The following is a 26,304-nucleotide window of genomic DNA, read 5'->3' as shown; positions in this document are numbered from 1 at the left end:
TGCTAAAGTGAATATATTCTTCTTAAAAAGTGAAAAAAAATTGTTACTAGTGAAATTCGAACAAACAAATACTCTAAGTTTGTGTATCTTTACTCTTTCAAGGCGTCTGAAATCATTAGATTACATTATATTGTTATGTCAAAGGTGTCCAAAATATATTATTTAACCACTTAATTTTATTATTTTATTTGTATACACGATATACTATTCCGACAAAAAATGTCTAATTGAACACCCTAATACAAGTGTAGCTACGCGACTGATCAAGTCCTTATCCTAGCTAGTCATCTTTCCTCCTTATTTTATGGGAAAATTGTATATAATAGCAAACTAATAACCTAAAATAAATGGAGTAGCTAGGGTTTGATTTAATTGTGCTCCATAGCAAACGTTTGCAAAAAATTGCCAGGCGCCTCTCTCTCTCAAATATCTCGCTCGCCACTCTCCTCCAATCTCTCGCTCGCTTCCTCACTTTTTATACAAACACAAGTGTATAAAAATTGTTTCTAATTGTATAAAGCAGAGAAAATTTTATAAATACATATATTTTTGTTCCCCTCTTCCAGATCTCGCTCGCCACTCTCCCAAATCTCGCTGGCCACCCTCGCCTTTCTCACTTATACAAACAGAAGCGAAATGTATAAATTGCGTTACTGTTTGTATAAAGCGTGAGAAAATTGTATATACACATACAAGTACATATATTTTCGTCATATACACTTATAATTATACAATAAAAGTACTCCCCTGCCCAGTTTCTTTTGCCTTTCTCTCTTTCTCGTTTTATACAATTTTCAAATTGTATCTAATTTCTCTCTTTCTCATTTTACACAATTCGATTCAATTGTATATTCCTTGTCAAGTCTCTTTTGTCTTTCTCTCTTTCTCATCTTATACAAATTCAAATTGTATATAATCGTTCTATACACTTATAATAATACAATTCGTTTTATACACTTTGTTTTTATACAGTTCTCTGCCCAAGTGTCTTTCTCTTTCTTGTTTTATACACTTCGTTTTATATGTATAGCGAATTATACAGTTTTATAGTGCAATTATGCAAACTTTGCTATAACATACAAATATAAATTTTTTATTTGCTATATGTGAAAGTTGCCCTTATTTTATTATACATATCTCATACAGTATTTATTATTAAATGTTAGAATAATATCCACCTTAATGTAAAGTTGTAAACACGTTAGTCGTTACTCCATTCTACAACCACCTAAATTGGCTGCCAAATATTTAGCACTCATCTAACGAGGAAATTCCGCTGTCAAAATTAAAATTATTTTGAGGTTTAAATTTAAAACTTCTTCGTTTGAATAGATATCCATTATTAGTACATCAAAAATATATCTTTTGTCAAAAAATTTCTATATTTATTCTCTTTCATTATTTTCATCATGTTTAATATGATATCTTTCATTATATCATATTAATTTGCGTGTTCTTAAGCCACGTAAACAAATTAAGTTGTACCAATATTTAAATGTAAGCAATATGCATGTACTACTCCTACTTTCTAATAACTGTTCAACTATACGTCAAACAAAAAAAAAAGGAAAAAGAGAATTAGTTGAACTATAATACTAATGTGTTATCATATGAGTAATAAATCAATAAAATTAGCAAAAAAAAAGCAACTTATTTAGAATAGAAAGAAACGTAGCAAAAGGCTCATAAGGCTAAAGACGCAGGCCTACTCCACCTCTGTTTTATTATATTTAATTCGCTTACCTACTCAACTCCAGTCCTCTTTCTTTTCAACTAACTAAAATCGGAATTTCCGTACATTCCTATCCATTACATCTTTCCACTAACGTTCTTACCTTTGGCGAGTCCGATTAATTTAAATTTATTTTTATGTAAAATTTTATTTGGGATAAAATATATTTTATTGTGAATCTTTGCAAACTCATTCATTACATCAAGTTTCTCGATGGTCAACTAATTAAAAATAATTTATACATATATCAGCTATGTTTACATATTAAAATTTTTCTCGCAAGGTATCAAAATTTAATATGAGCCAAGTAATATGAGATTGATGGAGTAGTTCATTCGTCTACTATTTATTAAAAGAAAATGTTTATTTTTACTTGGCTATGTTAGAAAATCAAAAAATAATTTTCCACTTAATTCATAAATCAAAAAAATAAAATTCACTTAATTCGTAATTTATCTTTATTGTTAACTATAATTATTTTTCCATATATATATCAAAAATATTAAATTTGTTGTATTATCAAAAATAATATACATTCTTTGTCTCAATTATGTGATACTTTTTCATTTTTCAAAAGTCAAACAAATTAAATTGATAAAATGATAAATATATCCCCAAAGCTATCGTAAATGATATGAAGATACCATCCGTCATATTTTTGGGACACTGATGCCACTGCCATCCAAAAATCAAAGCATATTTGTCCTTCACTCTAACACAAGACTAGATAAGAACACATGACACAATATTATTCGTCAATTCATTATCAAAAAAATATCGGATCAGTAGATAATATTATGACACGTGTATGCTCGTTAGTATAAAGGGTTTATGCTCTAGTTTTTGAACGACAGAGACACCAATGTCTCAAAAGTATGACGGAGGGTGTCCACATACCATTTGCGATAGTTCAAAAGTATATTTATCTTTTTTTCCATTTATATTTAACAATAATTTGCTCATGAAATCTTTAATTTTTCTGAAATAAATTTTATATATTTAGAAAGAGAAAAAATAAATCGCAATAAATAACAATTTAAAAAATATATAATATAAAAATATTTTTATTTAAATCTTACTATTCAAAATATGTCACACGAATAGAATAATGAAATTCATCATTTTGTTTAATATTATGGTGCTTAAAAAATAAAAATGTTTAGATCTAAGTCCCAACCTCGAACCAAAATTACATTAAAACGTCCATTTCAGAAACACAAGACACAACATGCCTTCTCTACTTTTATCGGTTTCCTCTTAAATATCCCTTCTCTCTTTCTCATCACCTTATTCATTACTACCTCCATTTTCCTAACACTAAAAATAAAAATGTCCGCCTTCTTTCCTCAGTCTCCCCCACTCCCAATGCCTTTCACCGCCACCGTCAACGGCGGAGATGTTCCCAACACCGCCATTGATAACACTGCCGTTATCAATGATCAAACTCCTTCACCTTCTTCATCATCATCATCTTCTGCCTCTTCGTCGTCCTTCATTATAGTCGTTATTGTGATTGCCTCCGCTATTATAGTTTCTGCTTCTATATACCTCATCCTTCGACTTCTCTCCCGGCGGTTCCACCGATCCTTCCGTACATACGCCACCGCCGATGATGTTGTATCGCATTCTTCTTCGGCTACTGCGGCTGCGGCGGTTACCGGAAATCGTTTGGAGAATCAAAGGAGTTCGGAAGATGAGAAATTACTTGAATCGTTACCGCTTTTTAGTTTCCGTTCGGTTACTGGAAATTTAACTGGCGTGGATTGTGCTGTTTGTTTATCGAAGTTTGAGCCGGAGGATCAGTTACGTCTGCTTCCCCTGTGTTTACACGCGTTTCACAGCGGTTGTATAGACGCGTGGCTTGTAACAAACCAAACTTGTCCTCTCTGCAGGTCTACTGTGTATCCTACGGAAGCAGATGTGCTCAGTAAAGTGTTAGCGGCAGAAAACAACGACGCTCGCCCCGGGAATAATGAGCTACGGAATAGTGGTAGTTTTCGGATTGAGTTCGGCAGTGTAAGTCGCCGACGTGGCGGTTCCGATTCACTCGGTGGTGATGGTCAGAGATCGTACTCTATTGGCTCGTTTGAGTATATTGTGGATGACGGTTACGAACTTTCAGTTGGCTCTATTCACCAAAGAGGTGCTTCTGAATGCACCGACAAGGAATCGATCGGAGTACCGATACCGGCACCTCCTGGAGAAAGCATAGCCTCGGATGTTTCCGGTGGTGGACGGAGTTGGCTTAGGGACTATGTTGATAGAATCGCTTCACTTTCTCTCTCATCTCGCTCAGTATCATTTCGGAGCTCTGGAAGGTTTTTCAGCGGAAGTAGCCGGCGGAGCGACACCGTCGTTCCCATTGACGATTTGGAAGCTGGCCGGGTTGGGGAGGAGATTAGCGAATTGTTTCGATGGCTCTCAGGGGTATGAATTTGTATATTCGTTTGCATTACAGGGGCAAAATTGTCATTTAGTATATACTCTCTTCATATACACTAAAAAGGCGGAGAAAAAAAACACATCAAAGATTTGCTATTTCCACTCCAATATTCATTATTTTTGTGAGTGGATTTTAGCAAAACCAAAAAAATTAGGGTGTAGATAGTAGAAACAATTTAACCCATTTTTTACTTCTTTTTTTTTCTTTCAATTTTTAATCTAGGTTAAAGCATGTCCATGAATGGTAATGATTCTATTCTTTACGAGGATTTCAAAAAATCACAAGTCAAAATAGCACTATTGTTGGAGTGATTATTGGGATTGAATAGCTAGTGATGAGTTGGTTGGGGTTTTAAATAAATATCATATAAAAAACTAGTGTTCTCATTAATATTTCAACTTGGTTGGAACTTTACTTGTTCAATTGGTATTGGATCTTTTAAATTCTTACTTAATAATTATACACCATTAGTAAAGATATGGTCAAAGTTTCATATGTAAGGATCAATTCGTGGTTAGTTAACCAATAATCCAAGCAAATTACGCATAGTCCTAACCTTGTATCAACGAACTAAGTATGTTAAATAAGTAGAAAAGATAGAGGGATGGAGTCATTATCCTCGAGTCGTTTCTATTTTTGGGGTACGAGACCAAAAAGGGGTCAAAGTCCCAGGCTATAAATGGTGAGAGTAATAACAGTATGGCCCCCATTTAGCTGTAAAATGTTGGTTCTATAGTTTTTTTCTACTTTAATTTTTCCATCGACCCCGTTCTCGTACCCCTAACAAGAAGGAGCCAACGTGGCCATAAAGAAATAAAACAATTAAAATTTTTCTCTTGTTAGCGTGGAACACCAAACGAAATGGACCTTTTCTGCATATTTACCTAAATTAACAACGATTTTTTTGGGGGGTTGACCGTTTAGTTGGGGTAGCGAGAGATCTATAATTTTAAATTAGGGGAAATGGATACAAAGTAGCATTACCACGTAATATTTCTTTCATTTCAACTATCATATTCAATTAGCGTCTAAAATATATTTACATAGTTAAATTAAGAAAACGGGTCTAAAAAATATTTTAATTTTGACGGAAAGTATTGTTACGATGCAAATTTTGAAAGATCTTTTACCCCTTTGCACTATTTAGTAGTGTATTTTAACGGTATATATGTATTCAAGCGGACATAAAAAGTATTGCATAATTATAAATAGTAATGTGTCCACATGATAAATATATATTTTAAAAATACACTATTAAATAGTATAGACAGGTAAAAAAGGTCCTTCATAAAATTTGGTATCGTAACAACAATTTCGGTCAAAGATAGAGTTTTTTAAAACCCTTTTCTCTAACTTAAACGATAATAGCAAGAACTGATCCGTAACAATCAAATTACACAAACATAGTACAAGTTAAATAAGTTAGCATTTGATCATTGATTTTTTTGAATCAGATTTATTTTCGAATACTCCTATCTATTTAATCTTTAAATATTTTACGTTTCCAAAAACAACTCAAACTAGATTTTGAGTTTTTGAGACTTTCACTGTGAAACTTCATATTTTTTCCAAGTAAAATATATATTTGAATAGAACTTTTTAAACTCAAATTAACTTAAAAATTTATAATCAAACAAGAGCAAAAGTTTAAGTTTGGGGAAGGACTTTGGCTTAAGAAGCACAAGGGTATGAAAACTATTCTTATATGGCAGCAAGTTTATATATATAGTTTTGACATTCTTTTGTCAACGTATGTACCAAAATAGTTGGGCAAACATGTGAGGTGAATTATCCAATATTAGGTTATATAGATCAATTATTTTTGTCCCAAAGTCCTTATCATTAATTAATTAAGATTTTTAAACTAGGATTCTTTGACGTGCCCTGTCATGCACATATATTTTCTCCTATCTTATTAGGTAATGACATGTACGTGTTTTAAAATTTTACTCTTCCTATTATTTATATTTATTTATACATGGAAATTCATTGACCACCAAACTTCTTCAACAAATTATGTCATATCCCATATGTGTAATATATACTTTTCTTTATCTCATATCGTTGTTCATAGTCTATATTAGAATTCTGACTAAAATTAAATCGCACACTCTATAAATTATTTGGGGATGACACTTTCAATATAATTTTTTTTCTTCATATCATTAACTCGAATTCGAGACATCTAGTTAAAGATGAAGCAATCCGTTGAGTGGCACCACAACCATGTTGTTTGATATATACTTCTTTAATTAATGACCTTAATTAGGAGAACAATTTTAAACACTTGTACCTACGTTGTTTGCCTCAATTGCTCTCTTAAACTATTTTACCAAAGGAAAGAAAACTTGCAAATATTTTATCTAAAATTATATTCTATCATACAACTATTGAAAAAATTAAATTTGATACTTATATCTTTCTCTAGTCTCATGTTACTCCTATATATTAAACATTTAGATTAAGTGGAGTTATTATAATATGATCGACAGCTCAAATGGAGCGACATGAATATTGATTTTTCGTCATACAACAAAGCTTCGAATTGAGATATAATTATAGCTATTATTAATTGTTGTTATGACTTGTGAGTCGTCTTTTTTAAAATTAAAATATAATAGAATTCATGGTAAATGCTTGAAGTTTCTATCCTATTTTTAACAAATGCATAATTGCATACCAGTTTTTTAAAAAAGAGGGTTAGCAGTCTGATACACTAAGCTCTTGCTATGCACAAGATTTAGAAAAAGATCGAATCACAAGAGTCTATGACGCGGCCTTATCCTAAAAATTTTATAGGAAATTGGTTTCACGACTCGAATTCGTGATCTCCTGATTAAATTACAAGACAAGTCATGTTTCGAAGAAAACATATTGGAATATTTCCTAACATGAATATTGCTTTTTTAGTTGGTGCATTAGCTCATATCCTTGTGTGAAAAAAAGGCAAAAAGAGACAAGAACAAAAGATAAAAACAGTTGATCAAACAAAAATAAAGCAAGAAGATGCTTTAAGAAAGATTAATACTTGTAGTAGTAGAAGAAGAATATTTTTTTTCATGTAAATTTTGAGATCACTTGTTTCATGATTTAGAGAAATAAATAATATAAATATAGTTGATCAAATCAAACAAAATAAAAAGTAGCAACTTTTACCGATATTGTCTTTAGCACTAATTCTACTAAATATATTTACTTGTCATGCACGCAGTCAAAGAATCTCTTTCAGAATAAAAATTAATGTGTGGATAAATTAAAGGACTCAAATATGCAGCCAAATCTAAAGCAAACATTCGTCCACCAACTTTTTCTTTGTCAAAATAAAAAATAAAAAATTGTTCTTTCGAATTTTAGGTATTTTTTCCTCTTTCTAAATTTTATTTAGGCTACATAGATTAAATAGAAAAAAAATCGCTTTTTAGTGTTTATACATATCCTTAGGTGAATCAAAGTTATCTTTCATTGATTTGTTCACATAGTCAAGGGAAAAGAATCAATAGAATGATGGAACGTTTCATGTTTATCTCTTTGTGTGTGTCATGTTATTGTGCGTTAATTTGTTATTTTGGCGGAGATTTGTATATATGTTAAATTCACAAGTCAATTATTAATATTAAAAAAGTTGTTTTGGAATTCGAAACTCAAAGTTTAGATTTTGAATTTGCTTCTGTCAATTGCTAGCCCACACCCAAGGGTGCTATGTGGGGTTATAATGATATTGTTAATTTGCTATTTATAGAAGTTTCTTTTCAATGGACAAGTGTTAATTTGAGGTTAGTAGAGGTAAATTAGCTAGAAATTGTACGTGTATTGGATTAAGTCAAACTTAATCTCCCTAAAAGCACAATAGTCATCCAAAATATTAGGTGGGAAAAAAAGAGAAAAAAATAGTGACCCCAAATATTTTCAAGAAATATTATGCTGAAAAGTAATTGCCAAATGGTTTCTGCTTTGAGTGCCCTCTGGCCTATGTCTTTCATTTGTTGGTTTTGGTAAGACCAACTATGTATGTGTACATCACCAAATCTTTCATTTCATTGTGATCAGGTGGCTCCATATTTCTCTATAGTTATACTTTTGGTCATACAGAAATATATGTTTATTTTAAGAGGTTGAGATGAGCATAAACGTAAACGATATGGACAATGTGAATTCATATAGCAACCTTAACTTACTCGTGATTGAGGCATAGTCGTTGTTATTGTATATTTTCTCTTAAGTCTTTTGGTCACATAAGTATACTCTTATCATCATACATGACAATTTGCATAACTTTTATGAAGGCCTAGAGATGTTAAGACTTAGGTCTACATCCCACTAGAGGATTTTTCTCATTGATGATAAACAGAACACTTAGATGTATATGAACTTCTATCATTATCACAACATGGCAATAGAAATTATGTTAAGGTCATATGTGTTGTGTGCAGTGTGTAATGCATGTATAAAACACATACACATATTGTCACACGTATTCATGTTCCCTCTTTGCTGGCTGTGGTTAGGTCGATGTCAATAACAAGCAAGTTCATGTGCTTTGAATGGTATAATGGATGTGCAAGAAGAGAAGATTAAAGCAATACAACAAGAACACTGGTCATGAGAAATTTAAAAAATGAATCATGAATGGACGCCCAAGGTTGATTCAGCGAAATGAGAGACAAAATTTTAGTTGAGTAGAGATATATAGTAATATCAGAGAAGTTTGAGAAGGGATTCTTGAAAGAAGATAAAAACACAGAGCAGAACCATAATTCCAATTTTGTTCGAAAAAAGACCTTCGTCTCTATGTGCTCTGCTGCAAGGGAAGCTGGTTCCACTATAGCATCCTTTCTTCTGCTTAATCCCTTCGCCAAGATTATCAAGTACGAATGTGGTGTTTCTTTGGCTACTACTAAACAAAATGCACCATAAGTAAGGTCCTTTGTGCTTGTGAGCTTTGATTATCCCGACTCCAACTTCAGTATGAGTTTTGTTCCTCAAAAGTGAAAGAGTTCTTTTGTCATGAACAAGTACATTTGAGAAGGCTTCCAATGGCTCGAGATACTTTGGTTGACAGCCGAGAATGAAGCCAGATATGGTTCCAAAAGTGGGAAGCTCGACGCCACAATTTGGAGCAAAAATTTCAGTGAAGTCATCTTCAGAAGGGTGACAATTTACACTGTTGCTTGAACTGCAGTTCCCCATGCATTCCTTAGCATATTGCAAGGCTATGCATCCAAGTCCACGACTATTACTAAGTTGAGGAAGCTTTTGACCAGTTCTGTTCTTGTTGATGATATCGACAAGATCATTTGCAGAATTTCCTGTAGCATTCAGCACAGTAAATAATGAGGTGCTGGTTCAAAGAGAGGGGACTAGATTAAACTTTTTTTTCAACTTCATCAATTGCAAAACAATGCTACTTCGAAGTCTGAAAACCTTATACTTCAGCTAGAAAAATTTGCTCAACTCCTTGCTAATTTAGTTCTGCAGGTTATAGATGTTCCTCCGAAACATAAGTTTCTAGAACCTGATCACTCAATGCTATATATAGTAATTGATCGCTCTCAAGGCCCATCAGGAGGTGTCAGATCAAAAAGTTGACACTTGACCCTTTTTATGTCATTTGTTTCTAAAAGGATTCATGTTGTATACCGTCATCTATCCAAAAGATGCAATGTGGTTGTAGCCCTTGCTTTTAACTAATTTCAGATGATAAGTTCTTACAACCACCAATACCCTCCAAGCTTAAACTTCAGACACTGGCCAAGTCTATTCTTCTTCATTTTCCTCTTTATAACTCTTCCTTTAGAATACAACTTCTCTAAATATCGATTTCATAGCCCTTGTGTATCTTGTTCAGTCCTTAAAGGAATTACAATTTTGGCTCCTTACTCGTAAACTTGGGTATAGCATTGGTCATCCTGGTCTAAAACTGAACTTGTAAATTCTTCCTTTAGCTTTATTTTATTTTTCTTTTTAGATAAATGATCCTTAGCTTCATAAGTCTAGGATCACTGAAAATTCAAGCTAAGAACATGAGGGAAGACATACAAAAGTATTAGAGCATGAAACGTCTAAATGATGGAGGACTCCGGAAGTAAACAAAGGACTCTCCAGGATGAATGTAAGAGTGGACTAACTATCTATCTAACTACTCTTCTATCAGTTTACATTTTCATCAGTTATTTGAAATTGCTACAATGTGGAGAATTAGGCATATTGAGACTTTTTTAGGACATGGGTACTATAAATCTAATTAGATGCTCCATTATTCAAATCCATTTGAGTTGCTCAATATTCCTTCTTGAATGTTCTTAAGGATCTCAGATTATGTTAGACAAGCCATAAAAAAAGATTAAAGACATGTTTATAGTCAGAAAATTGGAATGTTGAATATAACAAATAAGATTGTGGATGGAACTAGAACATAGCGTATAATGTTGATGCCCCTAGATAGAGCACTCAATGGGCTATGGTGGCCCCATTTCGCCTTACAAGCTTGACATTACGAAGGTGGACAAGGGTTTCCATAATGACAACTGTGGTGCATCAAAGCGAGGCAGATTGCTTCTTTGATTTAATCAAATGAACGTGGACTATTCATACAAAGGAAGCACAATAAGGATCATGCTTATCAAGGCAGCCTGTGACTCCGAATGGAAGAAGGGGACAGAACCATACACATTAATGTTAGAGCGTTGTCTGAGTGAGTGAGTAGTGCCTACCAAGCAAAAGTTTCTTGAAGATCACTAAAGTAATCGAAGAATCATTTATAGTAAGTAATGTGAACTAAGTGCTAAATGCATCCAGGACTGTGACACAATACTATTTTGAGGGGGTCCAACTACTTGCCAGTATTTCATAGTTAGGATGTTATATTTTTCTAAAGAAATTACGGTGAGCATATCTATCAAACTTCCTTTATCTTCTTAATATGTTTAATTCATGGGCAAATTGGATTAGCTCCCAAATATTAAAGAATCTGGTTCCACATGTGGATACAGCTTAAGATCTATGTGGATTCAATTGGCATCCAATACATCCACAAACCCAAATATAGGCTTGCCTTGTTATATTACTATAACATCATTAGGAAACTACTACTTTCAGTGTTTCTTCTTTCTACATACATGGGATTCTTACAACACCATAGACCTTTCTTACTACAAGAAAGCAAGCATTATAAATTTGGAAATTTGTCTAGTAAAGCTAAAACATTTAACAGAGATCAACTAAGCAAAAACCTAACTGGAAATTAGTGTAGTAATGCTAAAAGATTACTTGAATCTAGAGGCTAATTGCAATGCCACATCCCTTCCTCCCTCAACATCTAGTCCCTTTTTCAACAAAAGAACAGTTTTTCACAAGGACTGACTTAGCTATTTAGACTATGAAGACAACTCATCCAATGATGTTTTTTTTAGAGCATAAACTTTTTAGACTAGATAGTTGGAAACTGAATACAAATAGCCAAGAAAATAAAAGGAGTGAGGGTAAAGAGGCAGATTTACCATGGTGCTTGGAGGAAACAAGAACAGCCAGGAGGAGACTAGAAAGAGCAAAATACTGAAAGCAGAAGAGCTTCTTCACCATCATCATAGCCACTCAAAACCCAAAAATGTGAACTTTAGAAAAAAAAGGGAAAAAGGAGGAAACTTTGTGAGATGGGTGTCTGCCTATTACAATGTAGACAGGGTTAGTGTAGTTTGGAGAGTGAAAAAAGAGTGGAAACATAAAAAGGGGATGATTAGCAAGAAAGTATAGAAATGATTGAGTCTATTGCAGAGATTAAGGAGAAAGGAAGACAGTGGTGGTCCCAAGTAGCCGTTGTTTGATTTCTGTATTACAGCAAAAGTATGAGAAAATTCATTGTCCCACTAAGGCTGTGTATTGGTCGGTTCGATTTTAAAGTTTATCGAGTTGATTTATTGGTTATCGATTTGTAGAGATGCTAAACTGTTATAAAATCATTAAGATATTAATTTATCGGTTTTTAATCAATATCGGTTTAACAGTTAAGATTTGACACAAAACAAAAAACATTGAAAATCACTTAGAAACAAGGTGACTAACCAAATAAACCATGCACTTGAGTTCACAAGTTACGTCTTGCTCAAAAGCAAACACTTTTACATTGTAGAATAATCAAGTATTTGAGACAACCAAAAATAAAAGTAGGAAATTAAACTCTAAGTCGAGGACTTTATATACAAAATGGTATAAATATTATTATTTAATTTACTATCGGGTTATCGATTAACCTGTTAAGAAAAAACTTTAAACCGTTAAGAATGAATAACTCGATAACAAAAAAAAATCAAAACCGTCATCAAAACCACTAAACCAATAACCCAATAATATAAACCAATAACTTTTTTATCAATTCGGCTAATCAATTTCGGTTCGATTTTGAACATCCCTAGTCCCCACCCACCATCCATAAGAATGTTTGTTAATAGTGATGCTTCATTACAATGTTAATGTAATTTACCATAGTGAATCAAATTTAAATGAAATGAATTAAGCTAATGAATGGCCTAAAACAATGTTAATGTTAGTGGCATAATAAGTTAATTTGAAAAGGAACAATCTAGAACTATGATGAAACCAATAATCTTTTGATATATTATTTACAATTATACCCTTCAGGACTCTTTTAATTTGCCCTTTTTTGGACTGTGCAACCAAAAAACACCTACTACACACTGTATTCTCTACTGCTCCTCTCTCCTTATCCATGGCGTCTACATTCCTTACATTGGCTAAACCCTTCACTTCTCAATCAACAAATCTTCCTTCTTTCTCTCCTCAAAGACCCATTGGTACATATCTCACAACCCCATCTCCTTCTTTATGATATTTTATGTTTTCTTGTTATTTACATTTACCCTTTTGGGTTTTGGACAGGTCTGAAAAGAAATTCTTTGAGAATTAATGCCATTTCCCAGAAATGGGAACCCACAAAGGTGACACCTTTATGCTTATTTCAAGTCAAAGTGAAATTACTTAATTGTTATTGATTTTGTTTGTTAATGAATATAGGTTGTGCCGCAAGCTGATAGAGTTTTAATTCGGTTAGAGGAATTGCCTGAGGTACTCACACACATGTCTCTTAATGGGGTTTCTACCTTCTTTTTTTCAGTTTACCTAATTGAACTGTACTGTTGTATGTATTGTGATTTGTGCAAACTGGACTTATGTGTTAACTTGAGGTGCTATCAAGTTAGTTCTATTGAAACCAGTGATTTGGGTACCCACAATTTTCCAACTAGATATGACTATGTAACTTGAATTTCTGTAGATGATCAAAAGGTCCTAGGTTGTGTTGCAATTGTTATTATCTGAAATGTTTGTCTTTTTGTTCTCCTTGAACCTTTCTGTGAAAACGTACTTAAAATATCCTAGACTTGCTGTTAACTGTGTCCTATGAATATTTGTGTCTGGGATCCGTAAGAGAATTTAAATTAGTTTATCGTGTGGATGTGCGTATGAGTGATGCTTCAGGTGTGATAGAAAAAGAAAAACATGCTAGTATAACATGTTATATGTGTACATATAGCTTCATCTTGCAATGGTCTCACGAAGAATGAGTAATTTAATCTTTTAAAATCTTTTCTCAAAGCGAAGCTTCTACTACATGATCATCTTTATTTGTCCTCCTGTTCCCCTTTTGATTGTTTCTTGTTTGTAATGTTCCTGGAGATCTTTTATTCTTAGTTCTATACCTGTGGAGAAATAGCTTATTCTTGCCACTGTAGTAAAGAAGTCAGTATGATGGACATTCCCATTAATGCAAGTTATTTGACATACAACAAATATGGGTAACATATGTGCATTAGCATTGGATAATTTTGATTTTGCTTCTTGTTATATAAGACTGGCCAGATAGACAGCAGTATGGACATCTTCCTGTAATATTTACTGAAAGAAAAAGTTTGTGTGCAGAAATCTGCTGGTGGAGTTTTGCTTCCGAAATCGGCAGTGAAGTTTGAGCGTTATCTTATGGGAGAGGTAAGTTTTAACTTCTATGCATATTATTTATTCATTTGGACAGATTGGAGATGCTTATGATGGCATTATATTATATATTGTTCTGATGACTGACTGAGTCCAATTTTGTTAATTTTAGGTTCTTTCTGTTGGTTCTGACGTTGCTCAAGTAGAGACGGGGAAGAAGGTAAGCCTATTGAAATTTTTAATTTAGTGAATGTCTATCAAATAGCAAGTTTTTAATTTTAATTAAATTTTATCATTATGCTTCCTGGTACTAGTGTCTTTGGACTGAATTGTTAAAGCATAGGGCTTTGTACGTCTACTTCTAATCCCTGCTTCCTGCCTTCTATCCCTTGGTGGGGAGGGGATTATGGCTTGCTTTACTGATCCTTTGTGAACTTTCTACTAAATAAATGGTATGGTTCTTTTGCAGGTTCTTTTCTCTGACATCAATGCTTATGAGGTACGTGCTTTAGTTGTAAGCTGATCTATAATTGTGTCTGTTGACATGTCTGATACATAAATCATATTTTGGTTTTCCAAGAAGATCCAAAATCTCTCTTGATGAACTAGTGCTTATTTAGATAAAATTGCACTTGCTATTTATGTCCTCTTCTAGTTTTGACAGGCAGCAGTTTCTGCAAAATGATGAAGACTTGTTTGGTTTATTTTATTCTCCTTAGTATTATTAATGTCTTAATCGATTTTGGGGATCACTGAATATTAGATGAAATGAGACTTCTCAAGAGTGATCATACCTGATAAACATAAGTAGAGTGCAACTGGACTTCTTACTGCCTACTCGAGAGGGATTTACTGGACAATATGGAAGCTTATCTAAAAAAGTGTGACAATTGATGTTGATTTAAGCTTCTTCTTGTATAGAGAAAGTAAAGGTTGAAGTGAAGAAGATTAACATCTAAGATCAATAGTTCACTTAACGTGGTTATTAATGGGTAGAACTGCCGTTGGCCTAACCTGCTTATTTCCTACTTCTTGGCAGTTTAATCCATATAGAATGTTTAACTAATATTTACGTTGACAAACTTGTTGAAGCATGGGTATCGCATCCTATAGGATACGACATACTGTTGTCCTTCTCATTTATACCTTTTTAATCCCCATTAACTATTTATACCTTTTTAATCCCCATTAACTAAGCTTCGCATGTTCAAATTTGGTAATATCACTGGTTCTGATTCCTGTTGAGATGCTTTCAGAAATATCATCTAGGATGATGAATTGTGTTGGTTGTTGAAGCCGTTGATATTAGTGTGGAGTCTATAGGGTGGTCGGCCTCTATAAGGCTGGACAGTGATGAATTACTCTCAGTTTCAAACATGGTGTGTTATCAGATAGAAGTTAGCAAACTGAACTTAGTTGAAGATGTGAATTTTGCCAAACATCGCAAAGGTTCATTCATTGCTAGAGCCTAGATGACAAGAAGCTTCTATAAAACACTTCAATAGGGTATAATAATAATTAACCTACACGTCTGTGTTGCATTCTTTTTTGTTTCGTCTGTTCTGGTCTGTGGTGCAGTTGGCTATCCAGTTTGCTCATCATTGATTTGGTGCAATATGTCAAACTAAAGGATGTATTAATGTATTAGTTGTTATCTGATGCATGTCAACTTCCGTTTTGAAAGTCGACAAATTAAATGATTTTTTTGAACTTATGTGCACTTCAACCTATCAGGTGGATTTGGGAACTGATGCAAGGCATTGTTTCTGCAAGGAGAGCGAGTTGCTGGCTTTGGTTGAATGAAGTTTCTCCCATTTGAATTGTTAGGGCGCTAAGTTTTGTCAGGTTCTTAGCCAAAAAGACATTTAGACTGCGGGATGTGTTGTAAAATCCCATCTTTTGTAACACAAAAATATTGAGATATGTTTATTGGATATTTTTCTGATGATTTATGGGAAGAAGTATTGAGATTGAGTTATATCGTTTTTATCTGAAGGTAAGTAAATCTCTATATTTGATGACAAACCATCATACGCCATGGGGAAGGGGATATGCCAATTTACTAATGGTGTTTGACCGGATATAGAGATTTACCATTTTGTGTTTGAGGCTGATTTAGGGTCAAGTTGACTAATTTTAACCTCAGTCAAAATTTGGTGTACTAATAGTAAATTTTTGGTTGAGCTTCACACACTATGCATATAGTTAAAAAAAAATTAAACTAATAGCAGTAAGATGCTCAGCTGATCACTCAATCACAATGTCTATATTTCTTTCTTTTTATTATTTACTTGAGACTCTGCTACTCTTCGAACTTCATATCACCAAAATTGAAGCATGTCTAGAGAATCTTGAAGGCTTTCAAGTTGTGTAATAGTAGGGTTAAGCGGGTTATCTATGTTTGGATTCATTTTTGACACCCTTATGTAATACCATTGACAAAAAGGATCATTTGATTTTCCGAAACATCTCTAAGAACACCAAACCGGTATTATCGCTCAGTAAGAGAGGGAATTCTAACATATGAGAAATTAAAAAGTGAGGAGAATAGTATTACAGAACGAACAAAATTGCCTGTGAATCAGATGCAAGGGTCATTTGCGAAGAAAAAACATTTAGTATTAGTGAGAAGAACACCACTAACTAACAAAACATTCAATATGAAAGTAAACAAATTCTAAAACTCAAATAGTCGTAACTCAATCATTCCCTCTTTCCTTTTGGGAGAATACCATGCCACCACTTTCCCAGACTGTAGAAGCTTTAACGAGTAATTTAAACTGCATACAAAATCTTCCAATTGTACGCCAGCTGGTGAATTCAGCGAAAACTTTGAATCTACTCTGAACACAATTGGCCCAGCAACCTGCATTTAAAGGACAAACAAAAAATTTAAAAACCATTGTCAAAAACATGATTACCCAAAAATAAAAAGGGGGAACAGAAGTTTTGCCATTCAAAGTTAGCATTGGAGAAGGATTCAACTTTAGATATGCCCCCTGCTCAAGTGTTGTGTTGTAAATCATAAAGTAACCATAAGAAGTAGTGGGTCAGTGGGTGAACAGCACTGATTTAAGTTCCCCATGAAACAGATCTAATAGTACAATATCAAGGTGTGAGGGCTGGGAAAGGAGGAGAATGAGTTTGGAATGCCACTAATAGAACTTGTGTTTTTCTAATGGCACTAGAGAAGTCATTTCGGAAACTGCCTTTCTGCCTCCAAGAGGGGGAAAGGTCTATGTACACTATTATCCTTCTCAGATCCCACCTGTAGCATTACCCTGGGTATATCATTGTTTCTCTAGATAAGTCATTTCCTGAGTTTTAAGGAGCTTGTTTTCTTAGAGATGATGTTTTCTAAACATCTCGGACCAACCAAACAAGGAAAAATCAGAAAAAAATTTACCAAACAAACCCTGAGTCCCACTTGTTTTTCCCCAAAATTGTATTTACTTGTCACATAAACTAAGGAGCTTATACGATATCTAATAACTATGCTGATACATTCAAGTTAACTCTGTAGACAACGTGACAGAAGAAATATTTGGAAGTTACCTGCTGCTGAAGTATCAATTCGAGTCTGGGTGAAGAGAGCACGTCTGTTGCATTATTAGATGATGCTTTTCTGAAGACTTTTGAAACCTGTTTGGTTAACGCTAAAGCAGATGAGACATCTAGACGAGCATCTACCCTTGTGAGGTCTCCAAAGGACTCTTTGAATTTACCATGTTGAAAAGTACAGCAAAGTGAACCAAATAGATCAACAGCAAAGGGACGTGTATGCTTCGAAGCCGAGGAACTGCTGCTACCATTGTTGAGCCAAGCCTCAAGAGTTCCCCCTAGGCAAGAAGTTAAAGTACATGATTAGACAAGAGAATAGGTAAGTAAAGCAACTTTGTGAATGCTGCAACTTTAACGTAGCATCATATGCATAAAATTGTCAAACCACCAATTCCATAAGAACCAATACAAGGGAATAGGCAAGTAAAACTACTTTGTGAGTGCTGCGACTTTGGGGTAGCAACATTGGATAGCATCATATATGCATGAAATTGTCACACCGCCAATTTTATAAGAACCAATCGCGCTATGAAGAGATAATAAAGTTGGGTCAGCTTTTAAAGGGACATATTGTTCGCTTCTTCAATATTCCAGGAACATGCTGAAGAATAGTGTATACCCATTAAGTCATCTAAACGGAAGTAAAGAAAATAATACTTTTGAAGGGTGTGTAACAATTATCTTAAAGTGTTCCATATTGATTACAAAATACCTTTACATAAATAATTGAAATCCCAAGATTCTAGCAGAAGCACCACAACAAAGTTCATGTTGAGGAAAGAATAAGCTCAAACAGTTTATATTTATGAATAAACTAGGTATTTATCTTAGTGCTGGAGAATTGATTCTGATGATTCACATTCAGTTAGAAGTTAAGATCCAGATCCTGTATTCATACAAGATTGGTGTAGTTTAACAAACCATGTCATAAAGGAATCTGGAAGCTACCAAGTTATATTCATTTAAGTACACTATAATTTTATGTAAGCCAGTGAAGTTACCAATAATTCCAGATACTGCTGCATGAGGCTCTCTAAGACGAATATCATAAGAAGGGCGATAAATCCGTCCCTTATCTGTTTCAATAATGATGTCCTCTTTTTTTTCCTTGATTCTCCAGAAATCTTTGCTCTTTTCATAAGAAACGGCTGCTTTTCCACATATTCCTTGCATCAGACTGAGTGGTGGCTCGTCAGTAATGTTATCAACAGCCCGAGGATGGCCACCATTTTTATGTAAACCAAATCGGTATCGCAATCCATCCTCGGAAACCAGCGATAAACAGTCCAACGATATTGACTCTGGGACCTCCCAATATCTACCTTTATGGTCTAAGAATAGCTCAGGCCATGCTGCTTCCAAAGTAATGTCGTACTCAGGAAGCTGCAATCAAGTTAGAAGAATAATGAATCAAACATCACAATAGTAAATGCTCATAAGCTGGGAACATAGTTTAAACAGCAAAGGAGCACGCTATGACAAACGCATGTATATTTACATGTATGTTATGATATAATTTCTTTAATAAGTCAGGAATCCCCAAAATATACTAAGCAACATTCTTCATCTTTTCCAAAGTGAGCTAGGAGAAACAAAACGGGGACCTTTTTTTTTTTTTTTTTGATGAAGGTATTTCATTAAATAAGTAGCAAGCAGATGCAGAATTACTGATGAATAAGCAAAAGGGCTCACAGAGAGCATAAGCAAAAGGTGTTAGCTTCATAGTACTAGAGAGCTAACAAAGTCAAGAAACTGTTCAGTGCTAAATACAGGGGTTGAATTATAACCCAACTAAACAGCATAAGTAAACATCTAGCTTTAGAGAGTGGTTTAGAGTTGAGATCCCATCTTATCATTTTCCACCTGAAGCAATTTCAGATTTATTTTTCTACTGAAGTATTCCAATATCAACAAAGTGGCAACAGACTCCTACATTTCATTTAAACAAAAGTGAGAAACCTAAGCAAAATATCCTTTAGGTTAGTTATACAAGGAAAAACAATGTTTGTTATTGCTGAAATGCACCACCAGAGTATACCTGTGGATATATATAGACTAACTTTTACTTTTCTTACAAAAAAAAAAGAGTGCACCATCAAAGTAAATAAGAAGTAAAGTTGCCTTCTAGGTCCAAAACTCAAAAAATGCGACATGCCTGAGAGTGCAAAGGGATGATAATGCATGTCCTAAAGGAGGCACAAATCTAAGGAAGAAGACAGAGAAACTGTTTCAACAAAATAGACACCCAACATATATTATATACCTACTCTGGATCCGCAAACAGGAGAAAATGAAAGATAACAAATAAAGCATCTAAAGAAACAAATATAACATTCCAATAGCAGTGCACCAACTGTTAAAGGGCTTCAGATCCTTGCCTTATGAAAGAGCATGGCCCTCAAGCGGCGTCCTTTCTTCTCGCCATGCTTTTCCGTGCTCAATAACAGAGAAGAAGAAGGTGTCAGAGATAGCTGTGAGCACAGACCAAAGGCATAAAGTGACTTCTCCAAGAAATGCTTGCCAATGTCTTTTAGTATCGGCAGCTCCCATTCATCCACACTGGACAACTCAGCTTTAATGTCAGATACCAGTTTCTTTGGTCGAAACTGACCTGTGAATCCAAGCCACCTATGAAGATGAAGTCATAAACAAACAGTTCATCTATCTTGTATATAAATAGGGGGCTTCTGGGAGTATCAACACCAATTTGAAATATAAAGGGAGAAGGCAACAAATAATGGCTCTTTGACCAGTATGGTTATCCAAGCACAGGTAAGCAATCAGCTCTTTCAGCTATAAAAGAAATGAAGATCATAACAATATATTCTAAACATAGTCGAAAGCATGAACAGTTTGAAGCAAAGCATCTGATGCATAAAGAACTTTGGCAAAAAAAAGCATATTATTTTCTGCTGTTTCCAAAATGTGCACATCATCTTACTTGGTTTGAAAATAAGCTGAAAATCTTCTACTTCAGAAATACTGTTTTTTGCCAACCCACACCAAGCACATTGCATTTTGCATTCATTTTTCCACCCAAAGTCTTTTGATAAAAAGTCTTCTGTTTCAAGTACACGAACTTGAGGACCAATCAAAAGAAAGACACAAGAACTTTGAGTATTTTTAAACAATAATGGTACTTTTTTCAGTCTTTAATTTTGTTAAGTATTTTAGACAGTTTGGTGTTCCTAAAGAAATATGTGTAGTTGCAAAATTATATAATACAAAAGATTGTAGTTCAAGTTCAAGATCAGCAATGCTTTGCCACCTACACAAATAGTATTCAACAATTATTTTGTGCATGTTCAATCTAACTTTTATGTATGCATGAAACATTTATAGTAGAAAACATGATCTTCTACACATTATAACCTGAATAATTCACAGTTATTGTAGACAAATTTTTGAATCTGATTGATATTCACTACAACATCTTGAGACATCGTAGGAAGATTTACAATTATAGTGTACCAATCAATAACTAATATATATAGGATAAATCTAATAAGCTTTCAGGTGCTACTTCTAGACTAAAGAAAAAATGACAAGTGATGTATATTTTAGTAATAGACTTTAACAAAAAAAATAGAGGATATAGAGATTTGAATATTGGATCTCCCGTATAGTACTAGGTCACCTTAGCATGTTAAGTTAGTCAATACACTGGAAATTTGCATTTTGACGTGTCACGATGTGACAATTTTAATTCTACAAACTTGCATTGTCACTTACCAGTATGGTCAAGAACCAATATTATGTTATTAGAAAGGGCACACATTCTTTTTCCTATCTTCAGAGTAATTTGGAAAACAAAAGTAATCTTATCCATATATTCTTAGCTTTTTAATTTTTTACTTCTGATAAGAATATTTTACATCCTGCTCTGTCACTGTAAAATGTTCTTCTTGAGCCCATGAAGTAAGAGATAGGTCTATGTACGCTCTACCAGACTCAGACCCCAACTATGGGATTACATTAGGTATATTGTCATTATAAAACACTTTTTTCCTTAAAAAGCAGGGATACCAAAAAACTCCCAATCCCTCACAGGTCCTCAGTAGATGAACAACAATAGCAATCAACAAGCTCAACTCAGGTTCATATCATTCCAACATCAAAATAATTAGTCTCTGCAATTAGAGGTTTTCTAATCATCACATTTATCCCTACACCAGACTTAACATCGCCGAAAACATTAATAAGCGAATAAGATTCCAATTGCACAAAAAAACAATACGATGGCAGTCTATTGGTATAGAACAACTCTCTATACATGAAAATGTGTTGAAAATTGTAGTTGTAAGTTACCAGTTAGAAGTAGCAGCTTTAAACAAAAGGGACTGAAGAGCAAAAGAGCCCAATTCCTTGCGGGTAGTTGGAGAATAAGAGGGAATGATTCCGAGAGGAAATCCATTTCCGAGAAGAGAAAGTTGTTGGATTCTGAGAGCTTTACTAGCTGTGCTTCTATCAAGTGGTATAGGCTCCCCTGGAATGGACCTAGCCGTCCCGTCTAGGGCTCTCGGTGTAGAAATGTTGAGGTCCCAGAATGCTGCATCCATCGCCGTCCTCATGTTCGCCATTTTTTTCTCTCCCGCCGGTCGGCCGGAGAAAACGAAGTTGGAGAGTGTGAAGGAAAGGGAAAATGTGGATACCTTCCTTATCTGTGACTGTGACTAAGGGCCCGTTTGGCCATAAATATATTTGGAAAAAATTTGGCAAATAATGTTTGTCCATACAATTTGCCATTATTTGGCAAATATCCCAAATTTCCAAATACTAGTTTTTTCTAGTATTTGGGCCAAATCTCATTATTTGGGATATTTTGAAAATTAAAATTTTACCCCAATCTTTTATCTTTTACAAAAACACCCTCTCTAGTTTTTGCTTGCGTTGTATTACATCATTTTTTACGTGAACACCAAAATAGTGATGAAATATTTAGTGAATATTAAATAATGATATGATTGTTGATGAAAATTATTAAAAATTGGCTTTAGGTAACAAAGTCATGTACTTTGTCTGCTTCACGATACATGGAATAATTCTTGTTGCACTCACTCCAAATTACCACATCGTTTTAGTGTCATGGACATTATTTGTTATTGTTGTAACGAACATTCAATTGACTTGTAATACAAACTTTTAGTTAGTTTTGATAGTTTTTAAAACTTGTGGGTATAAATCATATTTTTCTAAAAAGTTGAAATATATTTCCCAAATTTTATGGCCAAACAGATGGTGAAATTTCACCCAAATTTTCACTCAAATAATATTTGCCAAGAATATTTGGAAATCTATGGCCAAACGCTAGCTAAGTTTTGTAAAGAGAGGGATTTTGAATTTTGGGGTTTAGCTATTTATGACTTTTTTTTACTAAAAAATGAAATTAAATTAATCACTCCAAATGGGGTAATTATTTTTATTAAAATTTTATTTGATTTGATCTTATATTTTTAAATATAAAAAATATTTGGTTTAATTTTAATTTTAATTTTAATGAAGTGATTTGTTTAATTAAAATTTGATTTGATTTGATATTATTTTTTAAAATATTGATAATATTTGATTTGATTTTAGTTTATATATACTTTATTAAATTTAATTTATGAAAGCACAAACATTCAAAATTCAAAATTACACCTCAATATTATGTGTGATTTAATAATATTTTATTTATAATTTTAAAAGCATTCTATATTGATATGAGGTACACACTTACCCTAAAATTAGGGGAAATTAAACATTTTAATACTTAAGTTTGATATATATATTTGAAAAAAATACTGTACATTTAAAAAAAATTGAAATATATAAATGGATTTTCAATTACATGCTTTATGTTTGTAAGCATTTTATTAATTAAGTATTGTTTTCTTTTGTTTATTTCTTTACTGCGAGAGAATTATTTTTTCTATTTTCTCTTTATTGGAGTGCTTACCATCTGAGTAATTTCTATTTATTTAAATGGCTGCATCATCTATTTCTTTTTTGTCTCCAAAAGCTACACTCCATCTTCAAATTTGTTCGGAGTATTTATAAAAAAAACTTGTATATAATAGCAAATTATTAATTTAAACTAAATGTTATAAATATAGTTTGATTTAATTGTGCCCCATAACAAACTGTTGCTATTTCGCCTCTCTCCAGGTGAATCTCACTCGCCACTCTCGTTTTCTCCCTCGTCTTTCTTGCTTTTTATACAAATGCAAATGTATAAAATGTGTTTCTATTTGTATAAAGCGAGAGAAAATTGTACCCCCTCCGTCCGGAATTGTTTGTCATGTTAAACTTATCGAAAGTCAATTTGACTAATTTTCAAAGGTAAATTGAATCACATTAATTCGATATTTTAAACAAAAAAAAATAGATATTCTAAAAGTATTATAAATTACAATTTTTTGCATGTTAATAATGATGAAAAAATACATTTTAAAATGTTAGTCAAAATTTTTATAGTTTGACTTTAAAAATAGAAATCATGACAAACAATACCAGATGGAAATGCATATATTTTCGTTCCCCTCTCCCAGATCTCGTCTCTCTCACTTTATATAAACACAAATGTATACATTGTGTTTGTGTTTGTATAAAGCGAGAGAAAACAGTATATACAAATACAAATGCATATATTTTGGTCATATACACTTATGATTATACAAATACGATCTTCTCGTGCCTAGTTTTCTTTTGTCTTTCTCCATTTCTCGCTTTATACAAATACATATTATACAATTGATCTTTTGTATATGTATATCAAAGCGTATTATACAATTACTTTCTTTTGTATATGTATAGTAAAATATACATATTTATATTTATTGTGAAGCATAATTATGCAAATTACAACTATAACATATAAATATAATTTTTATATTTGCTATAAGTGAAAGTTGAATCTTCTTAACATCATTTTGCATACATAGCCTCTTTTTTACTTTCTCCAAGTAATCTTTTAATTGGAGGCTTGTACTTTTTCAGTTTAACAAGGTTTTGGGCTTCAACTCTTTATTCCAATGCATCCTCCAAACTCTCTAACATCAACAAAAAGTCTACAAACTTCTTAAATTAATCTCACGTGCAAGATCTTAATAAAATTCGTCTTGTATCATAAAATAATAATGGTCACATTTTAAAAGTATAGCTATAGGACATAGGCTATAGCTAGACTAGGACAAAAAAATGTTATCACAGGGCCTAACTCTTGATTAATGAAAAAGGATAAATTTTTGTAAAAGTGGAATATTCATACAGTACAAGAACAACGCCCCCTGATATTTGCAACTAAATTATACAAACAAAAATATTTTTCGCAGCAAAATTATAGCTATAAAGAATAATTAAGTAAAATATAGTTAAGGAAGCTTATTAAGTTTAATGTTTTCACTATTAATGTTAAATATAATAATAAGTATTGATCAAATTGTTAGATATTTGCCTTGAGCTTCTTATCATAAATAGTTTTTCTTTTCTTAAAAGAAACATTAAGTCTTCAAATTAGGCTATAGTCCTTTTTTTGTTGTGGGAGAAGGTTAAAGACTTAAAAGATAGGAGCTCGTTTCTTCTAACTTAGTAGCATTCACAATGTAGTTCTAGGAACTTTACGAGTTTTATTGGGGGGGGGGGGGACCTCCTTGTATTCTGATTAAATCGGCGTGAGGTTCTTTTTCTCTATATTTTGTACTCTCATGTTTATATAGTGGATTATTCATCTCCTTTGTGGATGTAGGTTGGTTGATCGGACCATCAATTTTTTGTGTTTTTTATATATTTCTCGTTTTTCTTATTACTTATTTTTTTAGATTTGCTTTGTTAGCTTTCGTATGACACATAATTATTTGATCATAATACGAACATCAACATGAACCGTGCTAAGCATAATAAGCATAATTGATTGTTTGTGATCCTTTGTGGAGGTAAGTCAGTTGAATGAACCACGTTAATTTTTGTAATATTTTTTTCTATATTTCTCATTTGTCTTATTACTCATGATTTTTTTAGATTTGTTTTGTTAACTTCCGCATGTAACATAATTATTTTCAATCATAACACGAGCATCAACATGAATGGTGCTAAGATGATTGATATTTATTTATTTTTGACCAAAAGTTTCACTTTCAAGGCTTCAACTCCCTAAGAATGAAGAAAATATGTTGGGAACTCTGTCCATAGTACGTGACATGTAATGTGTGATTTCAAATTTAATCAGCACCAGATACCATACAAGAAATATAAAAAAATAGAGGATTTCTTCGGCAATCCATGATTTGCTTTTTAAGTTGTAACACTAGTTAAACTCAGGCAAGTGGACGTATACATTATGCTTAAAGCAACAACAGATATCATTTGTCTTGACTTACAATGGTTAATGTTTGAATTCATCTCTCTCATATATATATATTTTTTTTGTAGTTGGAATTAAATTAAAGGTAACCATATTTAAGTGACATGTGCTTGAATTTCATGTGTGAAAATGAAATGTTTCCTTAGCAAAAGTGCATCTTAATTAGGCACCTAACTTGACATGTAGATATATGATGCGTATAAGCAATTGAAAAAAATTAGGGGCCCTAATTCAATTTGTTCATCAGTATATATATATATATATATATATATATATATATACTGA

At 33.0% G+C, this 26,304-nt stretch overlaps 4 protein-coding genes across 4 annotated transcripts; 2 read left to right on the top strand and 2 right to left on the bottom strand.

Annotated features, from left to right (window-relative positions):
• Positions 1-2,847: 2,847 nt before the first annotated feature.
• On the top strand, positions 2,848-4,535 carry LOC107016175 (E3 ubiquitin-protein ligase ATL4; the record flags this gene model as incomplete). Its single annotated transcript, XM_015216668.2, is given in 2 exon segments — positions 2,848-2,892; positions 2,894-4,535. Coding segments are annotated over 2 exon segments (1,317 nt in total), but the record flags the coding sequence as incomplete, so codon positions are not given.
• A 4,240-nt stretch (positions 4,536-8,775) lies between these two features.
• On the bottom strand, positions 8,776-11,982 carry LOC107002986. The gene is made up of 2 exons (XM_015201211.2): positions 11,672-11,982; positions 8,776-9,481 (listed from the first exon to the last, which is right to left on the bottom strand). Exons 1-2 carry the CDS (start codon positions 11,757-11,759, stop codon positions 8,871-8,873), a joined length of 699 nt encoding a protein of 232 aa, XP_015056697.1. The 5' UTR covers positions 11,760-11,982; the 3' UTR covers positions 8,776-8,870.
• An 839-nt stretch (positions 11,983-12,821) lies between these two features.
• On the top strand, positions 12,822-16,095 carry LOC107002997 (10 kDa chaperonin 1, chloroplastic). The gene is made up of 7 exons (XM_015201223.2): positions 12,822-12,982; positions 13,068-13,126; positions 13,203-13,253; positions 14,106-14,171; positions 14,290-14,337; positions 14,587-14,616; positions 15,852-16,095. Exons 1-7 carry the CDS (start codon positions 12,898-12,900, stop codon positions 15,918-15,920), a joined length of 408 nt encoding a protein of 135 aa, XP_015056709.1. The 5' UTR covers positions 12,822-12,897; the 3' UTR covers positions 15,921-16,095.
• Positions 16,096-16,631: 536 nt separating this feature from the next.
• LOC107002975 (protein TRIGALACTOSYLDIACYLGLYCEROL 4, chloroplastic) lies at positions 16,632-22,359 on the bottom strand. The gene is made up of 5 exons (XM_015201201.2): positions 21,987-22,359; positions 20,057-20,306; positions 18,680-19,061; positions 17,673-17,956; positions 16,632-16,983 (listed from the first exon to the last, which is right to left on the bottom strand). The coding sequence occupies exons 1-5, from the start codon at positions 22,256-22,258 to the stop codon at positions 16,795-16,797; spliced, it is 1,377 nt and encodes a 458-aa protein (XP_015056687.1). The 5' UTR covers positions 22,259-22,359; the 3' UTR covers positions 16,632-16,794.
• Positions 22,360-26,304: the final 3,945 nt, after the last annotated feature.

This window comes from Solanum pennellii, chromosome 1 (genome assembly GCF_001406875.1).
Source record: "Solanum pennellii chromosome 1, SPENNV200".
NCBI lineage: Eukaryota > Viridiplantae > Streptophyta > Magnoliopsida > Solanales > Solanaceae > Solanum > Solanum pennellii.
Note: the sequence above shows the minus strand (reverse complement) of the source record. Positions and strands in the feature narration are given on the sequence as shown.